General features: G+C 62.4%; 1 protein-coding gene across 1 annotated transcript in view; it reads left to right on the forward strand.

The window, feature by feature from the left end:
• The window catches only part of NLRC5 (NLR family CARD domain containing 5), a 59325-nt gene extending 35528 nt beyond the window's left edge, over nucleotides 1–23797 (forward strand). The window contains exons 22-38 of the mRNA XM_068170132.1: nucleotides 2540–2623; nucleotides 4578–4661; nucleotides 8924–9013; nucleotides 9123–9185; nucleotides 10013–10096; nucleotides 11496–11579; nucleotides 12953–13042; nucleotides 14323–14388; nucleotides 15118–15201; nucleotides 15281–15364; nucleotides 17791–17877; nucleotides 18269–18349; nucleotides 19422–19505; nucleotides 21074–21157; nucleotides 22212–22295; nucleotides 23535–23618; nucleotides 23710–23797. Of these exons, the coding sequence (XP_068026233.1) occupies nucleotides 2540–2623; nucleotides 4578–4661; nucleotides 8924–9013; nucleotides 9123–9185; nucleotides 10013–10096; nucleotides 11496–11579; nucleotides 12953–13042; nucleotides 14323–14388; nucleotides 15118–15201; nucleotides 15281–15364; nucleotides 17791–17877; nucleotides 18269–18349; nucleotides 19422–19505; nucleotides 21074–21157; nucleotides 22212–22295; nucleotides 23535–23618; nucleotides 23710–23797 (1405 nt within the window). The remainder of the gene's footprint in view (nucleotides 1–2539; nucleotides 2624–4577; nucleotides 4662–8923; nucleotides 9014–9122; nucleotides 9186–10012; nucleotides 10097–11495; nucleotides 11580–12952; nucleotides 13043–14322; nucleotides 14389–15117; nucleotides 15202–15280; nucleotides 15365–17790; nucleotides 17878–18268; nucleotides 18350–19421; nucleotides 19506–21073; nucleotides 21158–22211; nucleotides 22296–23534; nucleotides 23619–23709) is intronic.
• Nucleotides 23798–24626: the final 829 nt, after the last annotated feature.

A 24626-nucleotide genomic window follows, 5' to 3' on the forward strand; every position in this document is an offset into this window, starting at 1 on the left:
GGGTTGGGTCAGTTGGCATCAGCTGCAGGAGCTCTTGGCTGGTGCCACCTGGCAGAGCCTTGAAGGGGTTGGGTCAGCTGGCATCAGCTGCAGGAGCTCTTGGCTGGTGCCCTCTGGCAGAGCCTTGAAGGGGTTGGAGGTTGGCATCAGCTGCAGGAGCTCTTGGCTGGTGCCCTCTGGCAGAGCCTTGAAGGGGTTGGGTCAGCTGGCATCAGCTGCAGGAGCTCTTGGCTGGTGCCACCTGGCAGAGCCTTGAAGGGGTTGGAAGTTGGCATCAGCTGCAGGAGCTCTTGGCTGGTGCCCTCTGGCAGAGCCTTGAAGGGGTTGGAAGTTGGCATCAGCTGCAGGAGCTCTTGGCTGGTGCCAGCTGGCAGAGCCTTGAAGGGGTTGGAAGTTGGCATCAGCTGCAGGAGCTCTTGGCTGGTGCCAGCTGGCAGAGCCTTGAAGGGGTTGGAGGTTGGCATCAGCTGCAGGAGCTCTTGGCTGGTGCCCTCTGGCAGAGCCTTGAAGGGGTTGGGTCAGTTGGCATCAGCTGCAGGAGCTCTTGGCTGGTGCCCTCTGGCAGAGCCTTGAAGGGGTTGGGTCAGTTGGCATCAGCTGCAGGAGCTCTTGGCTGGTGCCCTCTGGCAGAGCCTTGAAGGGGTTGGGTCAGCTGGCATCAGCTGCAGGAGCTCTTGGCTGGTGCCAGCTGGCAGAGCCTTGAAGGGGTTGGAAGTTGGCATCAGCTGCAGGAGCTCTTGGCTGGTGCCCTCTGGCAGAGCCTTGAAGGGGTTGGGTCAGCTGGCATCAGCTGCAGGAGCTCTTGGCTGGTGCCCTCTGGCAGAGCCTTGAAGGGGTTGGAAGTTGGCATCAGCTGCAGGAGCTCTTGGCTGGTGCCAGCTGGCAGAGCCTTGAAGGGGTTGGGTCAGCTGGCATCAGCTGCAGGAGCTCTTGGCTGGTGCCAGCTGGCAGAGCCTTGAAGGGGCTGGAAGTTGGCATCAGCTGCAGGAGCTCTTGGCTGGTGCCAGCTGGCAGAGCCTTGAAGGGGTTGGGTCAGCTGGCATCAGCTGCAGGAGCTCTTGGCTGGTGCCCTCTGGCAGAGCCTTGAAGGGGTTGGAGGTTGGCATCAGCTGCAGGAGCTCTTGGCTGGTGCCAGCTGGCAGAGCCTTGAAGGGGTTGGGTCAGCTGGCATCAGCTGCAGGAGGTCTTGGCTGGTGCCCTCTGGCAGAGCCTTGAAGGGGTTGGAAGTTGGCATCAGCTGCAGGAGCTCTTGGCTGGTGCCCCCTGGCAGAGCCTTGAAGGGGTTGGAAGTTGGCATCAGCTGCAGGAGCTCTTGGCTGGTGCCCTCTGGCAGAGCCTTGAAGGGGTTGGAGGTTGGCATCAGCTGCAGGAGCTCTTGGCTGGTGCCCTCTGGCAGAGCCTTGAAGGGGTTGGAAGTTGGCATCAGCTGCAGGAGCTCTTGGCTGGTGCCAGCTGGCAGAGCCTTGAAGGGGTTGGAGGTTGGCATCAGCTGCAGGAGCTCTTGGCTGGTGCCCTCTGGCAGAGCCTTGAAGGGGTTGGAGGTTGGCATCAGCTGCAGGAGCTCTTGGCTGGTGCCCTCTGGCAGAGCCTTGAAGGGGTTGGAGGTTGGCATCAGCTGCAGGAGCTCTTGGCTGGTGCCAGCTGGCAGAGCCTTGAAGGGGTTGGAAGTTGGCATCAGCTGCAGGAGCTCTTGGCTGGTGCCCTCTGGCAGAGCCTTGAAGGGGTTGGAGGTTGGCATCAGCTGCAGGAGCTCTTGGCTGGTGCCCTCTGGCAGAGCCTTGAAGGGGTTGGAGGTTGGCATCAGCTGCAGGAGCTCTTGGCTGGTGCCAGCTGGCAGAGCCTTGAAGGGGTTGGAAGTTGGCATCAGCTGCAGGAGCTCTTGGCTGGTGCCCTCTGGCAGAGCCTTGAAGGGGTTGGATCAGTTGGCATCAGCTGCAGGAGCTCTTGGCTGGTGCCACCTGGGAAGCCTTTGCCAGCTGCCTCCAGCCCAGGCCAAGAGGTGTTTGTGCTGTGCAGTGCCTGGGCAGGCAGTGATGTGCCAGGGGTGAGTGTGGGCCTGGCACCTCCTGGGGCCTGCCCTGGGGTGCCCACTGCTGCAGGGGGCCCAGGGCTGGCTGCCTCCTGCCTTTGTGCCATGGCCACCTCCCAGCCTGGCACTCAGCCCTCTTTGATGCCCTCTTTGGAGGCTCTGCTGCCAGCCCTGCTCTCGGGCAGTGCTGAGGAGGGAAAGAGGCTGGCACAGAATCACAGAGGCCTCCTGGCTGGAAGAGACCTTTCAGCTCCTGGCGTCCAAGCCTGAGCCCAGCCCTGCCAGGGCCCCCCCAGCCCTGCCAGGGCACCCCAGCCCTGCCAGGCCACCCCCAGCCCATGGCCCTCAGCACCACAGCTCCAGGGCTCTGCACCCCCTCCAGGGCTGGGGACTCCACCACATGGGCTGGCAGGCAGCAGGGTCCTAAGGCCTTGGGGTGGGTGTGGGGCTGTGCAGGGCACCCTGTGGGCATGGCAAGTGCCCAGCTCCTGAGTGCTTTGTTTGCTCCAGGCTCAGGGACTGCAGGCTGGCTCCAGAGGAGGTCACCAGGCTGTGCCACATCCTGGCTGCCTGTCCCCAGCTGACAGAAGTTGAGTAAGTGTGGAGCTCTCAGCAGCCCTCCCTGCCTGCCTGCCTGCCCCCCACCCACAGCTGGTGTTCACAGCATCCCAGAAGGATGGAGCTGGGAAAGGACCCCTGGGGATCCCCCAGCCCAAGCCCCCCTGCCCCAGCAGGGCACCCACAGCACAATGCCCAGGGGCACAATGCCCAGGGGGTGGTTGGAACCTCTCCACACCAGGAGGCTCCACAACCTCTCTGGGCAGCCTGCTCCAGGCCTCCAGCAGCCTCACACCAAACAACTTTCTCCCCCTGCTCAGCTCCAACCTCCTGGGTGCCAGTCTGTGCCCTCTGCCCCTTGGTCCTGGCCCTGGGCAGCACTCAGCAGAGCCTGGCCCCAGCCTCCTGCCCCCCACAGCTCCTTTACCTCTTGCTGAGCATTGCTCAGCTGCCCTCTGGGGCTACACTTCTGCAGGCTCTCAGCCCCAGGGCTCTCAGCCTTTGCTCCCCACAGGGCTGCTCCAGGCCCCTCAGCAGCTCTGTAGCCTCTGCTGACCTCTCCCCAGCAGCTCCTTGTCCCTCCTGAGCTGGGGAGCCCAGAAGTGGCCACAACACTGCAGCCTTGTGAGGTTCCTCACTTAGAGCATGGAGTTACTCTTGCTGCCCTCAGGGAACTCTCCCCAGCAGTCCTCTGTCCCTCTTGAGCTGGGGAGAATCCCAGGGCTCAGCCTGCAATGCTCAGACCTTGCCCAGCTTTCAGGTCCTCACTGGAGAGGTTGCTTTGCCAGCCCCTTGCCCACAGCAGTCCATCCATGTCTGTGTCCCTGCTGGTGGAATAGAGTACAACAGAGCAGACTTAAGCAGCTTGGAAGAGACCTCAGAGCTCATCCAGCCCAACCTATCCCCCAGCACCATCTGAGCAACTCAACCATGGCTCCAAGGGCCTCAGACAGGCTCTTCCTAAACACCTCCAGGGATGGGGACTCCACCACCTCCCTGGGCAGCACATCCCCAGGGCCAATCTCTCTTGCTGGGGAGAACTTCTTCCTCCCCTCCAGCCTGAACCTCCCCTGGCACAGCTTGAGACTGTGTCCTCTTGTTCTGGGGCTGGCTGCCTGGGAGCAGAGCCCAACCCCCACCTGGCTCCAACCTCCCTGCAGGGAGTTGCAGAGAACAAGAAGCTCTCCCCTGAGCCTCCTCTTCTCCAGGCTAAGCAACCCCAGCTCCCTCAGCCTCTCCTCACAGGGCTGTGCCCCAGACCCCTCCCCAGCTTTGTTGCCCTTCTCTGGACACCTTCCAGCAGCTCAACCTCTTTCCTAACCTGAGGAGCCCAGAGCTGGACACAGGACTCAAGGGGTGGCCTGAGCAGTGCTGAGCACAGGGCAGGATGAGCTCCCTGCTCCTGCTGGCCACACTGCTCCTGCTGCAGGCCAGGATGCCCTTGGCCTTCTTGGCCCCCTGGGCACACTGCTGGCTCCTGTTCAGCTGCTCTCCACCACTTCCCCCAGGTCCCTCTCTGCCTGGCAGCTCTCAGCCACTCTGCCCCCAGCCTGTAGCACTGCCTGGGGTTGCTGTGGCCAAAGTGCAGCCCCTGGCACTTGGATGTGTTCAATCTCCTGCCCTTGGCCTCTGCCCATCTGCCCAGCCTGGCAAGGTCCCTCTGCAGAGCTCTCCTCCCCTCTCACAGCTCAACTCCTGCCCCCAGCTTGCTGTCAGCTGCAAACTCACTGCTGCTGGACTCCATCCCCTCCTCCAGATCATCAATGAGGATATTGATCAGGCTGGGGCCCAGCACTGCTCCCTGGGGCACACCACTGGTGCCTGGCTGCCAGCTGGCTGTGGCACCATTCACCACCACTCTCTGGGCTCAGCCTCCAGCCACTTCCTCACCCAGCTCAGAGTGCTGCTGGCCCAGCCAGGGGCTGACAGCAGTTCCACAGTCTCTCCCTTTCCCTTCCCCTTGCAGTTTGTTTCCTTCCATGTCTTGCAGGCTGGCTGGGAACTCCCTGGGTGAGCAGAGCGTTGAGGCCCTGCTGAGCTGCCTGCCACACCTCTGTCACTTGGCCCTGCTGAGGTAAGGTTGGAGGTCCCTGCTTGGGTCTCTCACAGCCCTTCCTGGCTTGTTTCCAGACCCAGAGCAGCACTGAAGCCTTTGTTCTTTAATGAGGTGTTGGGAGGGGGAGGTAGGGCAAGAGAAATGCTCACCCTGGGCACAGCATCCCAGAGAGCCCTCACCCAGCAGCGCCCATGGAACAACCCTGGCAGCACCCAGAGGAGAGGGAGGGCTGCTGGCTGGCACTTGGTGACAGAACCTTCAGCCTGCAGGAGAGAAGGCTGCAGGCAGAGCTCAGAGCAACCTTGCAGGAGCTGAAGGGCTCCAGGAGAGCTGGGGAGGGACTGTGGGCAAGGGCTGGGAGTGGCAGGAGCAGGGAGAATGGCTTGGAGCTGGGAGAGGGCAGAGGGAGAGTGGAGAGGAGGAAGGAATGGTTGGCAGGGAGGCTGGGGAGAGCCTGGCACAGGTTGCCCAGGGTGACTGCCCCCTGGCTGGAGGTGCTGAGGACCAGGCTGCTCCTGTCTGGGCTGAGCAGGATCTGCCTCTGCAGCTCTGCCAGCAGTGCCTGTGGGGCTTGGTGGCAGCTGGAGCTGTGCAGGGACTCAGAACAGGCCCTTGGTTGCCACCTGCCTTGGTTCCCCCCCTGTCCCCCCAGCAGCAGGCAGGAAGAGAGCAGAGCAGGGCTCCCTCTTTGGCTGCTCCCAGCCCAGCCACACTCTGAGTGTGTCAGTGTCACCCAGCCAGGCCACCCCTGCCTGGAGAGCAGAGCTCAGCTGTGCTTGGAGCAGCCCTGAAGGGGGAGAGTGGCTGGGCAGGGGGAGGGCAGGGGGCTGCAAGCTGCCTGTCTTGCCTCAGCCCTGCTCCTGAGCTGTGGCTTGGGGCACTGTGTGCTGGGAGCTGCTTGCCTGGTGCCTGTGGCCAGCAACCACCCCAGAAAATCAGAGTCACAGCAGGGCAGGGAGGCTGGGGAGAGCCTGGCACAGACTCTGGCCCGGCTGGGAGGGTTGGGGCTGTGCAGCCTGCAGGAGAGAAGGCTGCAGGCAGAGCTCAGAGCAACCTTGCAGGAGCTGAAGGGGCTCCAGGAGAGCTGGGGAGGGACTCTGGGCAAGGGCTGGGAGTGGCAGGAGCAGGGAGAATGGCTTGGAGCTGGGAGAGGGCAGAGGGAGAATGGAGAGGAAGAAGGAATGGTTGGCAGGGAGGCTGGGGAGAGCCTGGCACAGGCTGCCCAGGGAGGCTGTGGCTGCCCCCTGGCTGGAGGTGCTGAGGACCAGGCTGGATGAGGCCTTGAGCAGCCTGGGCTGGGGGGAGGGGTCCCTGGGCATGGCAGGGGGCTGGAGCTGGCTGAGCTCTGAGCTCCCTTCCACCCCAACCTCTTCCAGGGACGGAGACAGCACCTGGCTGTGTGGTCAGCAGCTCACAGCTCTGCCCCTGCAGGGCTCTGGCCTCCTGCCACAACCTGGCACCACAAAGTGCTCCCTGGCACCCTGGCAGCCCTTTAGGATGGGAATCAGGTTGGGGAGGTGCTGACAGCACCTGGGGCTCCCCCACCACCACCACCTGGACCAAGAAGCCAGGAGGAGCTTGGCCATCCCCTAGAGGATGCAGCATGGAGCAGCTGCAGTCCAGGCAGCTTGGATTTGATCACTCCAGAGGCTGCTCCCAGGCTGTGGTCCAGCAGCAGCCCTGAGGAGGAGCTGTGCAGTGCTCCAGCCCTGGGGCTGCTCTCCCCTGCCAGCCAAGGGGCACTGCAGGAGGCTCCTGAAACTCTGGGCTCAAGGCTTGGGATCCTTCCTGACTGCTGCTGAGAGGGCCAGGATCCAGCCCTGGGCAGTGGGGATTGGGCTCTGCGTGTGTGGGATCTGCTCTTGGGAGCTGATTGTGTTGCTGTTTGTGCCCTGGGCAGTGGGAATTGGGCTCTGTGTGTGGGGGATCCCTGCCTGGGAGCTGATTGTGTTGGTGTTTGTGCCCTGGGCAGTGGGGATTGGGCTCTGTGTGTGTGGGATCTCCTCCTGGGAGCTGATTCTGTTGGTGTTTGTGCCCTGGGCAGTGGGGATTGGGCTCTGTGTGTGTGGGATCCCTGCCTGGGAGCTGATTGTGTGGCTGTTTGTGCCCTGGGCAGTGGGGATTGGGCTCTGTGTGTGTGGGATCTCCTCCTGGGAGCTGATTCTGTTGGTGTTTGTGCCCTGGGCAGTGGGGATTGGGCTCTGTGTGTGTGGGATCTGCTCTTGGGAGCTGATTGTGTGGCTGTTTGTGCCCTGGGCAGTGGGAATTGGGCTCTGTGTGTGTGGGATCCCTGCCTGGGAGCTGATTGTGTTGCTGTTTGTGCCCTGGGCAGTGGGGATTGGGCTCTGTGTGTGTGGGATCTCCTCCTGGGAGCTGATTCTGTTGGTGTTTGTGCCCTGGGCAGTGGGGATTGGGCTCTGTGTGTGTGGGATCCCTGCCTGGGAGCTGATTCTGTTGGTGTTTGTGCCCTGGGCAGTGGGAATTGGGCTCTGTGTGTGTGGTATCTCCTCCTGGGAGCTGATTGTGTTGGTGTTTGTGCCCTGGGCAGTGGGGATTGGGCTCTGTGTGTGTGGGATCCCTGCCTGGGAGCTGATTCTGTTGCTGTTTGTGCCCTGGGCAGTGGGGATTGGGCTCTGTGTGTGTGGGATCTGCTCTTGGGAGCTGATTCTGTTGCTGTTTGTGCCCTGGGCAGAGGGAATTGGGCTCTGTGTGTGTGGGATCTGCTCTTGGGAGCTGATTCTGTTGGTGTTTGTGCCCTGGGCAGTGGGGATTGGGCTCTGTGTGTGTGGGATCTCCTCCTGGGAGCTGATTCTGTTGCTGTTTGTGCCCTGGGCAGTGGGGATTGGGCTCTGTGTGTGTGGGATCCCTGCCTGGGAGCTGATTCTGTTGGTGTTTGTGCCCTGGGCAGTGGGAATTGGGCTCTGTGTGTGTGGGATCCCTGCCTGGGAGCTGATTGTGTTGGTGTTTGTGCCCTGGGCAGTGGGAATTGGGCTCTGTGTGTGTGGGATCCCTGCCTGGGAGCTGATTGTGTTGGTGTTTGTGCCCTGGGCAGTGGGGATTGGGCTCTGTGTGTGTGGGATCCCTGCCTGGGAGCTGATTGTGTTGGTGTTTGTGCCCTGGGCAGTGGGAATTGGGCTCTGTGTGTGTGGGATCCCTGCCTGGGAGCTGATTGTGTTGGTGTTTGTGCCCTGGGCAGTGGGGATTGGGCTCTGTGTGTGTGGGATCTGCTCTTGGGAACTGATTGTGTTGCTGTTTGTGCCCTGGACAGTGGGAATTGGGCTCTGTGTGTGTGGGATCCCTGCCTGGGAGCTGATTGTGTTGCTGTTTGTGCCCTGGGCAGTGGGGATTGGGCTCTGTGTGTGTGGGATCTGCTCTTGGGAGCTGATTCTGTTGGTGTTTGTGCCCTGGGCAGTGGGAATTGGGCTCTGTGTGTGGGATCCCTGCCTGGGAGCTGATTGTGTTGCTGTTTGTGCCCTGGGCAGTGGGGATTGGGCTCTGTGTGTGTGGGATCTCCTCCTGGGAGCTGATTCTGTTGCTGTTTGTGCCCTGGGCAGTGGGGATTGGGCTCTGTGTGTGTGGGATCCCTGCCTGGGAGCTGATTCTGTTGGTGTTTGTGCCCTGGGCAGTGGTAATTGGGCTCTGTGTGTGTGGGATCCCTGCCTGGGAGCTGATTGTGTTGGTGTTTGTGCCCTGGGCAGTGGGAATTGGGCTCTGTGTGTGTGGGATCCCTGCCTGGGAGCTGATTCTGTTGGTGTTTGTGCCCTGGGCAGTGGGGATTGGGCTCTGTGTGTGTGGGATCCCTGCCTGGGAGCTGATTCTGTTGGTGTTTGTGCCCTGGGCAGTGGGAATTGGGCTCTGTGTGTGTGGGATCTCCTCCTGGGAGCTGATTGTGTTGGTGTTTGTGCCCTGGACAGTGGGGATTGGGCTCTGTGTGTGTGGGATCTCCTCCTGGGAGCTGATTGTGTTGCTGTTTGTGCCCTGGGCAGTGGGAATTGGGCTCTGTGTGTGTGGGATCCCTGCCTGGGAGCTGATTCTGTTGGTGTTTGTGCCCTGGGCAGTGGGGATTGGGCTCTGTGTGTGTGGGATCCCTGCCTTGGAGCTGATTCTGTTGGTGTTTGTGCCCTGGGCAGTGGGGATTGGGCTCTGTGTGTGTGGGATCTCCTCCTGGGAGCTGATTCTGTTGGTGTTTGTGCCCTGGACAGTGGGAATTGGGCTCTGTGTGTGTGGGATCTCCTCTTGGGAGCTGATTTTGTTGCTGTTTCTGTCCCTTTCCCTTCCAGCCTCAGGACTACCAGCTTGTCCCCTGGCTGCATTGTGGCCCTCTGCAGCTCCATCAACCTCTGTGAGCACATCAGAGTGCTGCAGGTCAGGTAGGACACTCAGGCTGCTTGGAGCCTGCAGCTCAGCCTTCAGGGGACCCCAAAGCTCTGCCCCCCTGGAAGGACAGTGCTGAGGAGCTGTCCCCTCTGTGTGCTCCAGGGCAAGGGAAAATGCTGTGTGGCATCTAGGAGCAGGCAAGAGAAGGCAGAAGACATCCTGCAGGTACTGGCCTGGAGCACTGCAGAGAATCCACTGCTGGATGGGTTTGGATTGTCACTGCAGGTGGCTTCATGTCCTCTTGTATGGATCATAGACCCTGGGCTCACAGTTTGGGTTTGGGTTGGAAAACCAGGATCATCCAGGCCAGCACCAACCCAACCCCAACCATGGCCACCAGCCCCTGCCCCCCAGTGCCATGGCCACAGGGCTCTGTGACCCCTCCAGCCATGGGGACTCCACCACCTCCCTGGGCAGCCTCTGCCAGGCCCTGACCCCTCTGCCACCAAAGGAATTGTTCCTCCTCTCCAACCTCAGCCTCCCCTGGCACAGTTTCAGCCCAGCTCCTCTCCTTCCATCCCCTGAGCCTGGGCAGCAGAGCCCAGCCCCAACCTCCCTGCAGCCTCCTCTCAGGGAGCTGCAGAGAGCAAGGAGGTCTCCCTCAGCCTCCTCTGCTCCACACCAAACCCCCCCAGGGCCCTCAGCTGCTCCTCCCCAGCCCTCTTCTCCAGACCCTTCCCCACCTTGCTTGCCCTTCCCTGGCCCTGCTGCAGCTCCTCAGGCTCCTGCTGGGTGTAAGGGACCCTTCCTTGTCTGCAGCCCCTCTGGGCTGTCATGTGCCCATGCTGAGGGCCATGAGGGCTCAGGGGGAGCTGGCAGGGCTGGGGTCCCCATCCCTGCCTGGATGCTTGCAGTGCTGAGGGGATGTGGTGCTGAGGGCCATGAGGGCTCAGTGGGCAGCTGGCAGGGCTGGGTTAGGGCTCAGAGTGGATGATCTGAGAGGTCTCTTCCCACCCCAGTGACTCTCTCAATCTCCTGCTGCCTCCCCACAGGCTGACAGATTGTGGCCTGGGTGCAGGGCAGGTGGCTGAGCTCTGCAGGGTCCTGGGGCAGCATGGCTGGCTGGCAGAAGTGGAGTAAGTGGGGCTGGGGTTGGCAGCATCCCCTCGAGTCAGTGAGGGGGAGCTGGCTTGCTGTGGGTCAGCACTGCCTGGGGCCTCTCTGCTTCTTCCAACAGGCTGCTGGGAACCAAAATCCATTCCTGACTCTTAAGCTTCCCTTCCCTTCCCTTCCCTTCCCTTCCCTTCCCTTCCCTTCCCTTCCCTTCCCTTCCCTTCCCTTCCCTTCCCTTCCCTTCCCTTCCCTTCCCTTCCCTTCCCTTCCCTTCCCTTCCCTTCCCTTCCCTTCCCTTCCCTTCCCTTCCCTTCCCTTCCCTTCCCTTCCCTTCCCTTCCCTTCCCTTCCCTTCCCTTCCCTTCCCTTCCCTTCCCTTCCGTTCCCCCTTCCCTTCCCCCTTCCCTTCCCCCTTCCCTTCCCCCTTCCCTTCCCCCTTCCCTGCCCTTCCCTGCCCTTTCCTTCCCTTCCCTTCCCCCTTTCCTTCCCTTCCCTTCCCCCTTCCCTTCCCTTCCCTTCCCCCTTCCCTTCCCTTCCCTTCCCCCTTCCCTTCCCTTCCCTTCCCTTCCCTTCCCTTCCCTTCCCTTCCCTTCCCTTCCCTTCCCTTCCCTTCCCTTCCCTTCCCTGCCCTGCCCTGCCCTGCCCTTCCCTTCCCTGCCCTTCCCTGCCCTTCCCTTCCCTGCCCTTCCCTGCCCTTCCCTTCCCTGCCCTTCTCTTCCTTTCTGTGCCCTTCCCTTCCCTGCCCTGTCCTTCTCCCTTCCCATCCCTGCCCTGTCCTTCTCCCTTCCCTTCCCTTCCCTTCCCCCTTCCCTTCCCCCTTCCCTTCCCCCTTCCCTTCCCCCTTCCCTTCCCCCTTCCCTTCCCCCTTCCCTTCCCCCTTCCCTTCCCCCTTCCCTTCCCCCTTCCCTTCCCCCTTCCCTTCCCCCTTCCCTTCCCTTCCCTTCCCTTCCCTTCCCTTCCCTTCCCTTCCCTTCCCTTCCCTTCCCTTCCCTTCCCTTCCCTTCCCTTCCCTTCCCTTCCCTTCCCTTCCCTTCCCTTCCCTTCCCTTCCCTTCCCTTCCCTTCCCTTCCCTTCCCTTCCCTTCCCTTCCCTTCCCTTCCCTTCCCTTCCCCCTCCCCTTCTTTTTAACCCTCCCCTCCCCAGAGCCTGGGGGATCACCTTGCTTGGGGTTTTCCCTCTGCTGGGGGTTTTGAGGCATTTGTGGCTGCTGCTGAGCCCTGCTCTGAGCTTTGTGCCCAGAGCTCTGCAGCAGGAGAGGTGGCTGGGGAGGGCAGCAGCTTGCTGTGGGCAGCCCTCTAATGGCTGAGCTGGGCTTCAGGCTGAGGGAGTTTGGCCTTCTGGGGTGTTTCTGGTTTGGCTTCCAGGCTTTCCTGCTGAGTCTTGCTTGGCTTTGGCTTGGTCACTTTGTTCCTCTGCTCTTCAGCCTCTCCAGGAACCAGCTGGGAGATGAAGGCTTGAGGTGCCTCTTGGAGTGCTTGCCCCGGGTGCCAGCTCCCTGCTCCCTCAAGTAAGGAACCAGCTTGGCACAGGGGGGGGTGCCCTGGCACAAGGGTGGTGCCACAGGAGCCCAGAGGCACAGAACTGTCTGGCTTGGAAGAGCTCTCTAGGATCATCCTGGCGCTGGGGACAGCAGAGCTGGAGGCAGGGCTGGGGGGGAGGTCTGAGCAGAGCCCAGGGGCAGGATCCCCCCTGCTGCCCTCTGCCCACCCTGCTCTGGCTGCAGCCAGCACACAGCTGCCTGAGGGCTGCAGGAGGCTCTGCTGGCTCCTGGGGAGCTGCTCAGCACCCAGCACCCCCTGCAGGCTTTTTTCTCCAGGGCTGCTCTCAAGTCACTCTGCAGCCAGCCTGGAGCTGTGCCTGGGGTGGGCCTGAGCCAGCTGCAGGCCCTGGCACTGTGGCCTGTGGGAGCTCCTGGTGCAGCTGGCCCTGTGCTCATGTGGAATTAGGTGGAGATGTTCAGATTTAGATTCATTTGTCTGGATTTAGAGTTATTTACCTCTATGGAGATTCCTCTGTAGATATTTCTATGCATGCCCTGCCTTCAGTGCCAACTGGAATCTGTGGCTGAGGAGCATGGGGGCAGCCCTGACCCTTAACTCTTCCCTTCCCTTCCCTTCCCTTCCCTTCCCTTCCCTTCCCTTCCCTTCCCTTCCCTTCCCTTCCCTTCCCTTCCCTTCCCTTCCCTTCCCTTCCCTTCCCTTCCCTTCCCTTCCCTTCCCTTCCCTTCCCTTCCCTTCCCTTCCCTTCCCTTCCCTTCCCTTCCCTTCCCTTCCCTTCCCTTCCCTTCCCTTCCCTTCCCTTCCCTTCCCTTCCCTTCCCTTCCCCCTTCCCTTCCCTTCCCCCTTCACTTCCCCCTTCCCCCTTCCCTTCCCTTCCCCCTTCCCTTCCCCCTTCCCTTCCCCCTTCCCTTCCCCCTTCCCTTCCCCCTTCCCTTCCCCCTTCCCTTCCCCCTTCCCTCCTCCCTTCCCTCCTCCCTTCCCTCCTCCCTTCCCTCCTCCCTTCCCTCCTCCCTTCCCTCCTCCCTTCCCTCTTCCCCTTCCCTTCCCTCTTCCCCTTCCCTTCCCTCTTCCCCTTCCCTTCCCTTTTCCCCTTCCCTTCCCTTTTCCCCTTCCCTTCCCTTCCCTTCCCTTCCCTTCCCTTCCCTTCCCTTCCCTTCCCTTCCCTTCCCTTCCCTTCCCTTCCCTTCCCTTCCCTTCCCTTCCCTTCCCTTCCCTTCCCTTCCCTTCCCTTCCCTTCCCTTCCCTTCCCTTCCCTTCCCTTCCCTTCCCTTCCCTTCCCTTCCCTTCCCTTCCCTTCCCTTCCCTTCCCTTCCCTTCCCTTCCCTTCCCTTCCCTTCCCTTCCCTTTCCCCCTTCCCTTCCCTTTCCTCTCTCCCCTGCAGCCTCAGCCAGAACAGGATTTCTCAGGATGGAGTCCTGCAGCTCATCAATGCCTTTGCCAGCCCTGGAAATCTCTCTGAAGTCCAAGCCAGGTCTCTGCTTCCTTTCACTGGTTTCTGATTGCTCCCTGCCTGCTTTCCTCAGGCACAGAGCTGTGGAGCTGGGCACAAGGCTGCAGAGCCTCCCCTGTGGGGCCAGGCTGGGAGGGTTGGGGCTGTGCAGCCTGCAGGAGAGAAGGCTGCAGGCAGAGCTCAGAGCAACCTTGCAGGAGCTGAAGGGTTCCAGGAGAGCTGGAGAGGGACTGTGGGCAAGGGCTGGGAGTGGCAGGAGCAGGGAGAATGGCTTGGAGCTGGGAGAGGGCAGAGGGAATGTGGAGAGGAGGAAGGAATGGTTGGCAGGGAGGCTGGGGAGAGCCTGGCACAGGCTGCCCAGGGAGGCTGTGGCTGCCCCCTGGCTGGAGGTGCTGAGGACCAGGCTGGATGAGGCCTTGAGCAGCCTGGGCTGGGGGGAGGGGTCCCTGGGCATGGCAGGGGGCTGGGGCTGGCTGAGCTCTGAGCTCCCTTCCACCCCAACCATTCCATGGCTCTCTGAACTCTGCTCTCCAAACAGTGCCTGGCTCAGCTCTGAAGCTGCCCCCAGCAGAGCTTCCACAAGAGCTGCTCTGAAGGGATGCAGCAGAGGAGCTGAGAAGGGGGCTCCCAGTCTCTGAGCCTATGACCACTGGGGGCCAGCACACTGGGACCCCCAACCAGCCTGAGGCAAGGTGCTGTGGGAATCTAAGCCTTGTTCAGCTCCACACCAGCCTGCAGCTTGCCCTTGCAGGGCACCAGGGAACCAGAGCTGTCCCCAGGGAGAGCTCTCCCCAATCCCAGCAGCTGGCAAATGCCCAGCACTGCCTGGGGGGCACAGTGGAGAGCTCACAGCCACAGCCTCCCACTGGCAGAGCTCACAGAGGGTGGGGAGAGCCTGGCCCAGGCTGCCCAGGGAGCTGCCCAGTGGCTGGCACTACTGCAGGGCAGGTTGGTTGTGGCTGTGAGCCACCCTCCTCTGCCTGGGGCTGTCCCTGCTGGCTTCAGGGGCTTGCAAGGTCCCATCCCACCCAACCCAATCTATGAATCACCCTTGGAGAGTCTCTGGATGCCAGGAGAAGTCTCTGGGTGCCAGAAGATGTCTGTGGTAGAAGCCCCTGGGTGGTCTTGGAGGTCCCTTCCAACCTGAGCCACCCTGTGGCTGTATGAAGCACCTCCCTGGGCAGCTCCCAGCCCTGCTCTGTCCCTGCTGTGCTCTGCTCCTCCTGCAGTGCTGGTGTGTCAGCCCTGGGCCAGCCACCCCTTCGCCCTCCAAGCCTCACAGCCCTCTCTTGCCTCTGCAGTCTGTGCTCCAAAGCCACCTTAATCATCCAGCTGGCAGGCAGAGGTGACCCAAGGAAGGCTCTGAGGTACCAGTGCAGGGATTTTAGTGGTGGTTTCTCTGGCAGAGCAGCTTGCCTTTGCTCAGGGGCAAGGCAGAAGGGCCTCTTGTCCCCCTGGCTCCTGGTGGGATGGTATCTTGCACTAAGAGATGGTGAGGTGGAGGGAGGGGATCCTGCCCCTCTGCCCTGCCCTGGGCAGACCTCCCCTGCAGGGCTGGGGCCAGCTCTGGAGGACCTGGAGCTGCTGGAGAGGTTCCAGAGGAGGCCACAGAGCTGCTCAGAGGGCTGCAGAACCTCTCCCCTGTGTGGCCAGGCTGGGAGGGCTGGGGCTGTGCAGCCTGCAGGAGAGAAGGCTGCAGGCAGAGCTCAGAGGGGTTGCCAGCAGGGGGTTGGGCAGGATGCCCCTGGGGGGTCCCTCTCCTCCCCAAGCCCTCTCTGAGGCTGTGAGTTGCCTTTGGTTCTCTTTCTGAGGAGAGCTTTCCCCCATCCCAGGGAGCCCCACACCCCTTCCTCCTGCCCCACTGCCCATTCCTCACCCCCTCTGCAGCCCCTGCCCCAGGCCAGGCTGCTGCAGCAAGCTGCCCTGGTGGCCTCCACCTGGGAGCATCTCAGCAGATGCTTTGCAAGTGCTGCTCAGCCTTCTCCTGAAGCCCTGCAAGGTTGTGGTGCCCTCCCAGTTCCTCTGTGGGGAAGGGTGGTGATGCCTGAGGAGGCCCTGATCTGCTTGGCAGGGCCCCAGGCTCTTCTCTTTTGCAGCCTGGCAGAGTGCAGCTTGCAGCCAGAGCAGCTGGAGGAGCTGTGCTTGCTCCTGGGGAAGTGCTCTGCTCTGACAGAGCTCAGGTGAGGCACTGCCTGCTGGCAGCCCTGGGGCTGGGCTCCTTTGGGAGCTCCCCTCCTGAACAGACACCTTGCCTTCCAGATCCTCCAACAACCACCTGAGCCTCCAGGCTGCAGAGAGGCTTCTGCAGGCCCTGAGGAAGGAGCTGGGTGCTCTGGAAATCAGGTAGTGGGGCCCTGTGCTGCTGCAGACCCCGAGCTGCTCACCTCAGGTCTGCTTCCACCCACACCAGAAGTGAACTCTCCTGGAGACCAGGGAGAAGTTCTGTGCAGGGAGGCTGGGGGAGAGCCTGGCACAGGCTGCCCAGGGAGGCTGTGGATGCCTCCCCCTTGAAGGTGTCCAAGGCCAGGCTGGATGAGGCCCTTGAGCAAGCTGGGCTGGTGAGAGGGGTCCCTGCCCACCAGCTTTGAGGTCCCTTCCAACCCCAACCCTTTCTGTGAGTCCATGGCTGGCCTGAGGAATTGCCAGAGGTGACTGGGGAGGTGCTGGTAGCTCAGCCTGATCTCCTTGATTCGTGCTAAGTATCACCAGATCACAGGCTCACAGCCTGGGAGGGCTTGGAAGGGACCTCTGGAGGTCATCCAGCCCCAGCCCCCTGCCAGGGCAGGGCACCCAGGGCAGGGCACCCAGGAGCACATCCAGGGGAGGGTTGGAAGCTCTCCAGGGAAGGAGGCTCCACAAGCTCTCTGGGCAGCCTGCCCCAGGCCTCCAGCAGCCTCACACCAAACAACTTCCTCCTCCTGTTGAGGTGGAGCCTCCTGGGTTCCTCCTGGGGTCCTTGTCCTGTCCCTAGGCACCACCCCAAAGAGCCTGGCACCTTCCCCCTGGCACCTTCATCCTGGCTCCTTCTCCCTGCCACCATCACCCTGCCACCTTCTCCCTGCCACCTTCATCCTGGCTCCTTCTCCCTGCCACCTTCTCCCTGCCACCTTCATTCAGCCAACTTCATCCTGCCACCTTCTCCCTGGCACCTTCTCCCTGCCACCTTCTCCCTGGCACCTTCTCCCTGGCACCTCCCTGCCACCTTCTCCCTGCCACCTTCTCCCTGGCACCTTCATCCTGGCTTCTTCTCCCTGCCACCTTCTCCCTGGCTCCTTCTCCCTGGCTCCTTCTTCCTGGCACCTTCTTCCTGCCACCTTCATCCCTGCCACCTTCACCCTGGCTTCTTCATCCTGCCACCTTCATCCTGCCACCTTCTCCCTGACACCTTCTCCCTGCCACCTTCATCCTGCCACCTTCTTCCTGGCACCTTCTCCCTGCCACCTTCATTCAGCCAACTTCATCCTGGCACCTTCTCCCTACCACCTTCATCCCTACCACCTTCATCCCTGCCACCTTCATCCCTGCCACCTTCTCCCTGCCACCTTCATCCCTGCCACCCTCATCCTGGCTCCTCCTCCCTGCCACCTTCATCCTGGCTCCTTCTCCCTGCCACCTTCTCCCTGCCACCTTCTCTCTGGCATCTTCTCCCTGGCACCTTCATCCTGCCACCTTCTCCCTGCCACCTTCTCTCTGGCATCTTCTCCCTGGCACCTTCATCCTGCCACCTTCTCCCTGCCATCTTCTCCCTGGCACCTTCATCCTGGCTTCTTCTCCCTGCCACCTTCACCCTGGCTTCTTCATCCTGCCACCTTCATCCTGCCACCTTCTCCCTGACACCTTCTCCCTGCCACCTTCATCCTGCCACCTTCTTCCTGGCACCTTCTCCCTGCCACCTTCATTCAGCCAACTTCATCCTGGCACCTTCTCCCTACCACCTTCATCCCTACCACCTTCATCCCTGCCACCTTCATCCCTGCCACCTTCTCCCTGCCACCTTCATCCCTGCCACCCTCATCCTGGCTCCTCCTCCCTGCCACCTTCATCCTGGCTCCTTCTCCCTGCCACCTTCTCCCTGCCACCTTCTCTCTGGCATCTTCTCCCTGGCACCTTCATCCTGCCACCTTCTCCCTGCCACCTTCTCTCTGGCATCTTCTCCCTGGCACCTTCATCCTGCCACCTTCATCCTGGCTTCTTCTCCCTGCCACCTTCATCCTGCCACCTTCTCCCTGCCACCTTCTCCCTGGCACCTTCATCCTGCCACCTTCATCCTGGCTCCTTCTCCCTGGCACCTTCTCCCTGCCACCTTCTCCTTACCACCTTCATCCTGGCACCTTCTCCCTGGCTTCTTCTCCCTGCCACCTTCTCCCTGGCACCTTCATTCAGCTATCTTCATCCTGCCACCTTCTCCATGGCTCCTTCTCCCTGGAATCTTCTTCCTGGCACCTTCATCCTGCCACCTTCTCCCTGCCACCTTCATCCCTGCCACCCTCATCCTGGCTCCTTCTCCCTGCCACCTTCATCCTGGCTCCTTCTCCCTAGCACCTTCATCCTGGCACCTTCTCCCTGCCACCTTTTCCTTGCCACCTTCTCCCTGCCACCTTCTCCCTGCCACCTCCGTCCTGCCCCCCACTCCTCAGCTGTTGTCAGACACTGCTCAGGTCCCTGTCAGCCTTCTCTCCACACTAAGCAGCCCCAGGGCTCTCAGCCTTCCTCCACAGCAGAGCTGCCCCAGCCCCAGCTCTCAGAGCTGCCTGCCTTCTGCTTTCCAGCCTGGAAGAGCCTTGGGTAGGTCAGGAGAGTGTCAGAGGCCTCCTGGAGCTGGCTGTGCAGACCTGTGGCACCATCACTGAGCTCAGGTGAGCAGCACCTCGAGTTCTGGTGGCTCTGAGGTGCTTTCCTTTTGCCTGATGCTTCGAGGGGAGCCAGCACTGCCAGCTTGCTCTCCTTTGCCCTCTGCCTCCCCCAGTGCATTCCTGAGCCTGGGGCCAGTGAAGGCCAGCAGGAGGTGGTGTGGTCACACAGCTGAATGGGGGGAAGCAAACCCCTGCCCCTGCTCTCCTGGGGGAGAAAAGGAGCCAGGAGGAGGCTGGCTTTGGAACCAGCCTACACCACTGCAGACCTCTGCAGGGCAGGCTGGCTTGGCAGTCCTGCAGCCCCACAGCCCCAGCCAGGCCTCCTGGGAAACAGAATTTGCTCTCCCTCAGGTGGGGACAGCCTGGGGGTGTTGCCTAACCCTTCCCTTTCCAGGATATGTAAAGAGGAAACCCTCTTCCAGCTGGGCATCAGATTCCCACACTGCCTGGAGAAGATGGAATCTGTCATCAGCAGGTGAGCAGGAGGCAGCCAGAGGCAGCACAGGAGGCCAAGGGCAGCCTGGGCTGCAGCCAGAGCAGTGTGGCCAGAGCTGGAGAGAGAGGATCCTGCCCCTCTGCTCTGCTCTGGGGAGACCTCACCTGCAGGGCTGGGGCCAGCCCTGGGACCCCAGCACAAGAGAGGCCTGGAGCTGCTGGAGAGGCTCCAGAGGAGGTCACAGAGATGCTGAGAGGGCTGCAGAACCTCTGCCCTGGGGCCAGGCTGGGAGAGCTGGGGCTGTGCAGCCTGCAGGAGAGAAGGCTGCAGGCAGAGCTCAGAGCTGCAGCTGCAGAGCTGCAGGGCAGCTGCAGGCAGGCTGGGGAGGGACTGCTCAGAAGGGGCTGTGGGGCTAGGCCCAGGGGCAATGGTTTGGAGCTGGAGCAGGGCAGAGTTAGGTTGGAGCTGAGGAGGAAGTTGTGCAGAGGGAGGCTGGGGAGAGCCTGGCCCAGGCTGCCCAGGGAGGTGGTGGAGGCTCCATCCCTGCAGCCCTTCCAGCTCAGCCTGGCTGTGTCCCTGGGCAGCCTGCTGCAGCTGGAGCTGTCCCTGCTGCCTGCAGGGGCTTGGGTGAGGTGACCCTGGAGGCTCCCTCCTAGCCCAGTGCCAGCTGTGACTCTTCTGCTTGCTCTGAAACTCAGCATGAGATGGAAAACATCTTCAGAGCCCTGGGAGCAGGCTGCCCAGAGAGGTTGTGGAGTGCTCTGGTGTGGAGAGCTTCCAAACCCCCACCCTGGGCACTGTGCCCCTGGGCACTGTGCTGTGGGTGCCCTGCTGGAGCAGGGGGTGGCACTGGGGGATGCCCAGGGGTCCCTTCCAACCCAGCCATGCAGGGATCCTGTGGCACAGGGATCCTGTGGCACAGGGCTGTGCTCTCTCTGGTGGACATCACAGGAGAGCCTGGAGGGGGTGGGAGGGCACTTGCAAAGCTCCAAACTGTCCTTAAGCCTGGCCCAAAGCTCTAAACTGCTCCTAAGCCTGGCCCTAAGGGGCTGCAGAGGCTGCAGTGGGCATCTGCAGGGCATCAGTGCCAGGGTGTGCTTGTGTCCTGCAGGCTGCAGCTGCAGGAGCCAGAGGCCAAACGTGCTTCCTTCTACCAGAGGCTGTGGGAGAAGTGTGCTCAGCTGCAGGAGCTGAGGTGAGCTGCCAGCCCCAGGTGCCAGCCCCAGGTGCCAGCCCAAGCTGCCAGCCCCTGCCCCTCTGCAGAGCCCTGCTTAGAGTCTTTGGATGGAGAACAGAGAGCCCCTGGGCTCTGCTCTGCTCAGACCTCCCCTCCAGCCCTGCCTCCAGCTCTGCAGGAGGAGGCCACAGAGCTGTGGAGTGAGGCCAGAGGAGGCCACAGAGGTGATCCCAGGGCTGGAGCAGCTCTGCTGGGAGCACAGCTGAGGGAGCTGGGGCTGTGCAGCCTGGGGAGGAGAAGGCTCCAGGGGGACCTCAGAGCTGCTGCCAGGAGCTGAAGGGATCCTGCAGGGAGGCTGCAGAGAGACTGCTCCCAAAAGCCTGCAGGGCCAGGCCCAGGGGCAAGGGTTTGAAATGAGAGCAGAGCAGGTTGGGATTGGATGTGAGGAGCAAGTTCTTTACTCTGAGGGGGGTGGGACCCTGGCACAGGCTGCCCAGGGAGGTGCTTGAGGCCCCAGCCCTGGAGGTAACTCAAGGTGATGCTCAAGAGGGCTCTGCTCCAGCTGGGGATGTCCCTGCTGACTGCAGAGGGGCTTGGGCTGGGTGAGCTTTGCAGCTCCCTTCCAACCCAGACCATTCTGTGACTCTAAGAGCCTGGGGGGGGCTCAGAGCTGCCTGGCAGTGCCTGAAGGGATCCTGCAGGGAGGCTGCAGAGAGACTTTGGCTGAGGGGGGCTGGAGCCAGGCCAGGGGGGAAGGGTTTGGAACTGAGGCAGAGCAGGGTCAGAGTGGAGCTGAGGAAGAAGTTCTCCAGCAGGAGGGAGCTGAGGCTCAGGCCCAGGCTGCCCAGGGAGGCTGTGGCTGCCTCCTGCCTGGAGAAGAGAAGGCTCAGGGACAGCTAAGGATTCTCAGCAGCAGCTAAGGAGGCCAAGGAGCAGCTAAGGCCATGAAGATCATCAGAGGGCTGCAGAGCCTCCCCTGTGGGGCCAGGCTGGGAGGGTTGGGGCTGTGCAGCCTGCAGGAGAGAAGGCTGCAGGCAGAGCTCAGAGCAAGCTTGCAGGAGCTGAAGGGCTCCAGGAGAGCTGGGGAGGGACTGTGGGCAAGGGCTGGGAGTGGCAGGAGCAGGGAGAATGGCTTGGAGCTGGGAGAGGGCAGAGGGAGAGTGGAGAGGAGGAAGGAATGGTTGGCAGGGAGGCTGGGGAGAGCCTGGCACAGGCTGCCCAGGGAGGCTGTGGCTGCCCCCTGCCTGGAGGTGCTGAGGACCAGGCTGGATGAGGCCTTGAGCAGCCTGGGCTGGGGGGAGGGGTCCCTGGGCATGGCAGGGGGCTGGAGCTGGCTGAGCTCTGAGCTCCCTTCTCCACCTGAGCCATTCTGTGCTTCTGCCCTGCTGGCTTCCTGGGCTGTCCTTTGGGGGCATCTCAGTGCCCCCCCTGTGCCCTGCCCTCTCTTGGGGCTGGCAGCTGCCCTGGGACCTTGCCAAGCACTGTAGCCCAGGCCCTTCCTTGGTGCCCCAGCACCAGCTGTGGCCTTGGCACAGCCCTTCCAGTGCCAGGGGCTGCAGCCCAGCTCTGCTCTTCTCTCCTTGCAGATGGTCTCATGTGGAGCTCCAGGAGGATGAGGCAGAGCTGCTGGTCAAGGCCTTGCTGCCTCTGCCAGAGCTGAGGAGGTTCAGGTCTGTGCCCACAGCTTCATCCTGTTCTTGGCCCTGGGCCTCCCCCTGCTCCTCCCTGGAGCACTCTCTGACCTCTCCCCAGCTGTGCCCAGGTGGCAAACTCAACATCTCTCTGCAGTGCCTGCTGGAGGCAGCTGGGGGGGCACCCTGGGCAGGTCCTCAGGGGCACCCTGGGCATGTCCTCAGGGGCACTGTGGGCATCCCTTCAGGGTCACCCTGGGCATGTCCTCAGGGGCACCCTGGGCATGTCCTCAGGGGCACTGTGGGCAGGTCCTCAGGGGCACTGTGGGCATCCTTTCAAGGGCACCCTGGGCAGGTCCTCAGGGGCACTGTGGGCATCCTTTCAAGGGCACCCTGGGCAGGTCCTCAGGGGCACTGTGGGCATCCTTTCAGGGGCACCCTGGGCATGTCCTCAGGGGCACTGTGGGCATCCTTTCAAGGGCACCCTGGGCTGGTCCTCTGGAGCACCCTGGGCATGTCCTCAGGGGCACTGTGGGCATCCTTTCAGTGGCACCCTGGGCATCCTTTCAGGGGCACCTGGGGCAGGTCCTCAGGGGCACCCTGGGCACCCTGTGACTCTTCTGCTTGCTCTGAAACCCAGCATGAGATGGCAAACATCTTCAGAGCCCTGGAGCAGGCTGCCCAGAGAGGTTGTGGAGTTTCCTGGTGTGGAGAGCTTCTAAATCCCCACCCTGGGCACTGTGCCCCTGGGCACTGTGCTGTGGGTGCCCTGCTGGAGCAGGGGGTGGCACTGGGTGAGCTCCACAGCTCCTTTCCTCCAGCTGGAGCTGCCCCTGCTGCCTGCAGAGGGTATGGACAGGAGGCTCCCTGCCAGCCCAGTGCCAGCTGTGAGGCTGTGGTTGAATTGCCAGCCCTGGAGGTGGTGTTGAGAAGCTGCAGAGCTGTGGTGCTGAGGGCCTTGGTTTGGGCACAGCCTTGGCAGGGCTGGGGGATGGAGCTTGGACAAGGTGTCCTTGGGGGCTCCCTTTCCAAGGCAGTGCAGTCTGGGGAGCTGTAGGTCTGTCCCTCAGGTCTCCCCCTGCTCTTTGTTCAGGCTGACCTCCAGCAAGATGCTGCCAGCTGCAGTGGAGCTCTTGCTCACAGGCTTGCAGAGCTGCCAGGCCCTGGAAGAGCTCAGGTGAGTGAGTGGCTGCCAGGCTGCCCAGAGCCTGCCAGGGCTTCCTGGGGACCTTTAGTTACCCTGCAGCCCTCTTCTGCCTGTGCTGAGGATGGATGGAGCTGTCTGAAGGCTGGAGGACTTCAGAGAGGCAATCTCAGAGCATGGGGAGGCTTGGGAGAGACCTCTGGAGTTCACCCAGTCCAAGCCCCTGCCCAGGGGCACAGTGCCCAGGGGGGTTGGAAGCTCTCCACACCAGGAGGCTCCACAACCTCTCTGGGCAGCCTGCTCCAGGCCTCCAGCACCCTCACACCAAACAAGGTCTCCTCCTGCTCAGCTGCAACCTCCTGGCTGCCAGTTTGTGCCCTCTGTCCCTTGGCCTGGCCCTGGGCACCGCTGAGCAGAGCCTGGCCCCAGCTTCTTGCCCTGCTTGAGCATCCTGAGCCTCCTTAGCTGTCCCTGGGGCTCCTTAGCTGTCTCTGAGCCTCCTTAGCTGTTCCTGAGCCTCCTCAGCTGTCCCTGTGCCTCCTTAGCTGTTCCTGAGCCTCCTCAGCTGTCCCTGGGGCTCCTTAGCTGTCCCTGTGCCTCCTTAGCTGTCCCTGGGCCTCCTCAGCTGTCCCTGGGGCTCCTTAGCTGTCCCTGGGGCTCCTTAGCTGTCCCTGTGCCTCCTTAGCTGTCCCTGGGGCTCCTTAGCTGTCCCTGGGGCTCCTTAGCTGTTCCTGAGCCTCCTTAGCTGTCTCTGAGCCTCCTTAACTGTCTCTGAGCCTCCTTAGCTGTCCCTGAGCCTCCTCAGCTGTCCCTGGGGCTCCTTAGCTGTCCCTGAGCCTCCTCAGCTGTCCCTGGGGATCCTTAGCTGTCCCTGAGCCTCCTCAGCTGTCCCTGGGGCTCCTTAGCTGTCCCTGTGCCTCCTTAGCTGTCCCTGGGCCTCCTCAGCTGTCCCTGGGGCTCCTTAGCTGTCCCTGGGGCTCCTTAGCTGTCCCTGTGCCTCCTTAGCTGTCCCTGGGGCTCCTTAGCTGTCCCTGGGGCTCCTTAGCTGTCTCTGAGCCTCCTTAGCTGTCTCTGAGCCTCCTTAACTGTCTCTGAGCCTCCTTAGCTGTCCCTGAGCCTCCTCAGCTGTCCCTGGGGATCCTTAGCTGTCCCTGGGGCTCCTTAGCTGTCCCTGGGGCTCCTCAGCTGTCCCTGAACCTCTTTAGCTGTCCCTGGGGCTCCTCAGCTGTCCCTGTGCCTCCTCAGCTGTCCCTGTGCTGTTCTGTCTTTCAGCCTGGCCTCCCTGGAGCTGAGCAGTGCTGCCCTCCCTCAGCTGGTGCTGGCCCTCAGTGCAATGCCCTCCCTGAGGAGGCTTTTGTAAGTGTGTGGCTGCAGCTGGCCCCTGCTGTGCTGCTGTGCAGCAGGAGCTGAGCTGATGTCTCCTTTTCCTCTGGGCTGCTGCTTCCAGCTTGAACCACAACAGCATTGGTGACCAGGGCTGCTCCAGGCTGGCAGGGGCCTTGGGGAACATGCACTGCCTGGAGGAACTGGAGTAAGTGTCTCCCCCCCTGCAGCTTGGAAGCAGCTCCTCTGCCCCTGTGCCTTGCCCCCAAGGAGCAGAGGCTGCTCCCAGCTCACTCCAACCTCCCTGCAGGGAGCTGCAGAGAGCAGGGAGGTCTCCCCCAGCCTCCTGCTCTCCAGCTCCCTCAGCCCTCCCCTAGCCCAGGGGCTCCAGGCCCTTCCCCAGCCTGGCTGCCCTGCTGTGGGCAGCCTGTGGCAATGTTTGCTGAGCTCTCCTCTGCCTTAGCCTCAGAGCCTGGAGGGGCAAAGCCCAGCCAGGACCTGCCCCTGGGCTGGGCAGTGCTTGAGAGCTGGGTTGAGCTCTGGGTGCCACAGTCTAAGGAAGACATTGGAGGGGCTGGAGGGTGCCCAGAGAAGAGCCCCAAAGCTGGGGAGGGGTTTGGGGGGCAGGGCTGAGGGCCCAGGGGCTCCAGGCCCTTCCCCAGCCTCCCTGCCCTGCTCTGGACAGGCTCCAGCCCCTCAGTGTCCTTCCTGCAGGGAGAGCCCAGAGCTGAGCCCAGCACTCCAGGGCTGGCCCCCCCAGAGCTGAGCACAGGGGGGTGGTCACCTCCTGCCCCTGCTGCCCAGCCTGTGTCTGCCCCAAGCCTGGAGGCTCCTTGGCCCCCTGGGCACTGCTGGCTCCTGCTCAGTGGCTGCCAACCACCCCCCCCAGGGCCCTCTCCCAGCTGCAGCTTTCCAACCTCCCCTCCCCATGCCTGGAGCTCCCCAGGGGGTGGCTGTGACCCAGGGGCAGGACCTGGCACTGAGCCTTGTGCAGCCTTGGTCCCTGGCTGTCACCTTGGCCCAGGTGCCCCTGCAAAGCCT

Source organism: Melanerpes formicivorus, unplaced genomic scaffold (genome assembly GCF_026170545.1).
Source record: "Melanerpes formicivorus ecotype bairdi unplaced genomic scaffold, bMelFor1.0.p_v2 SCAF_287, whole genome shotgun sequence".
Lineage (NCBI taxonomy): Eukaryota > Metazoa > Chordata > Aves > Piciformes > Picidae > Melanerpes > Melanerpes formicivorus.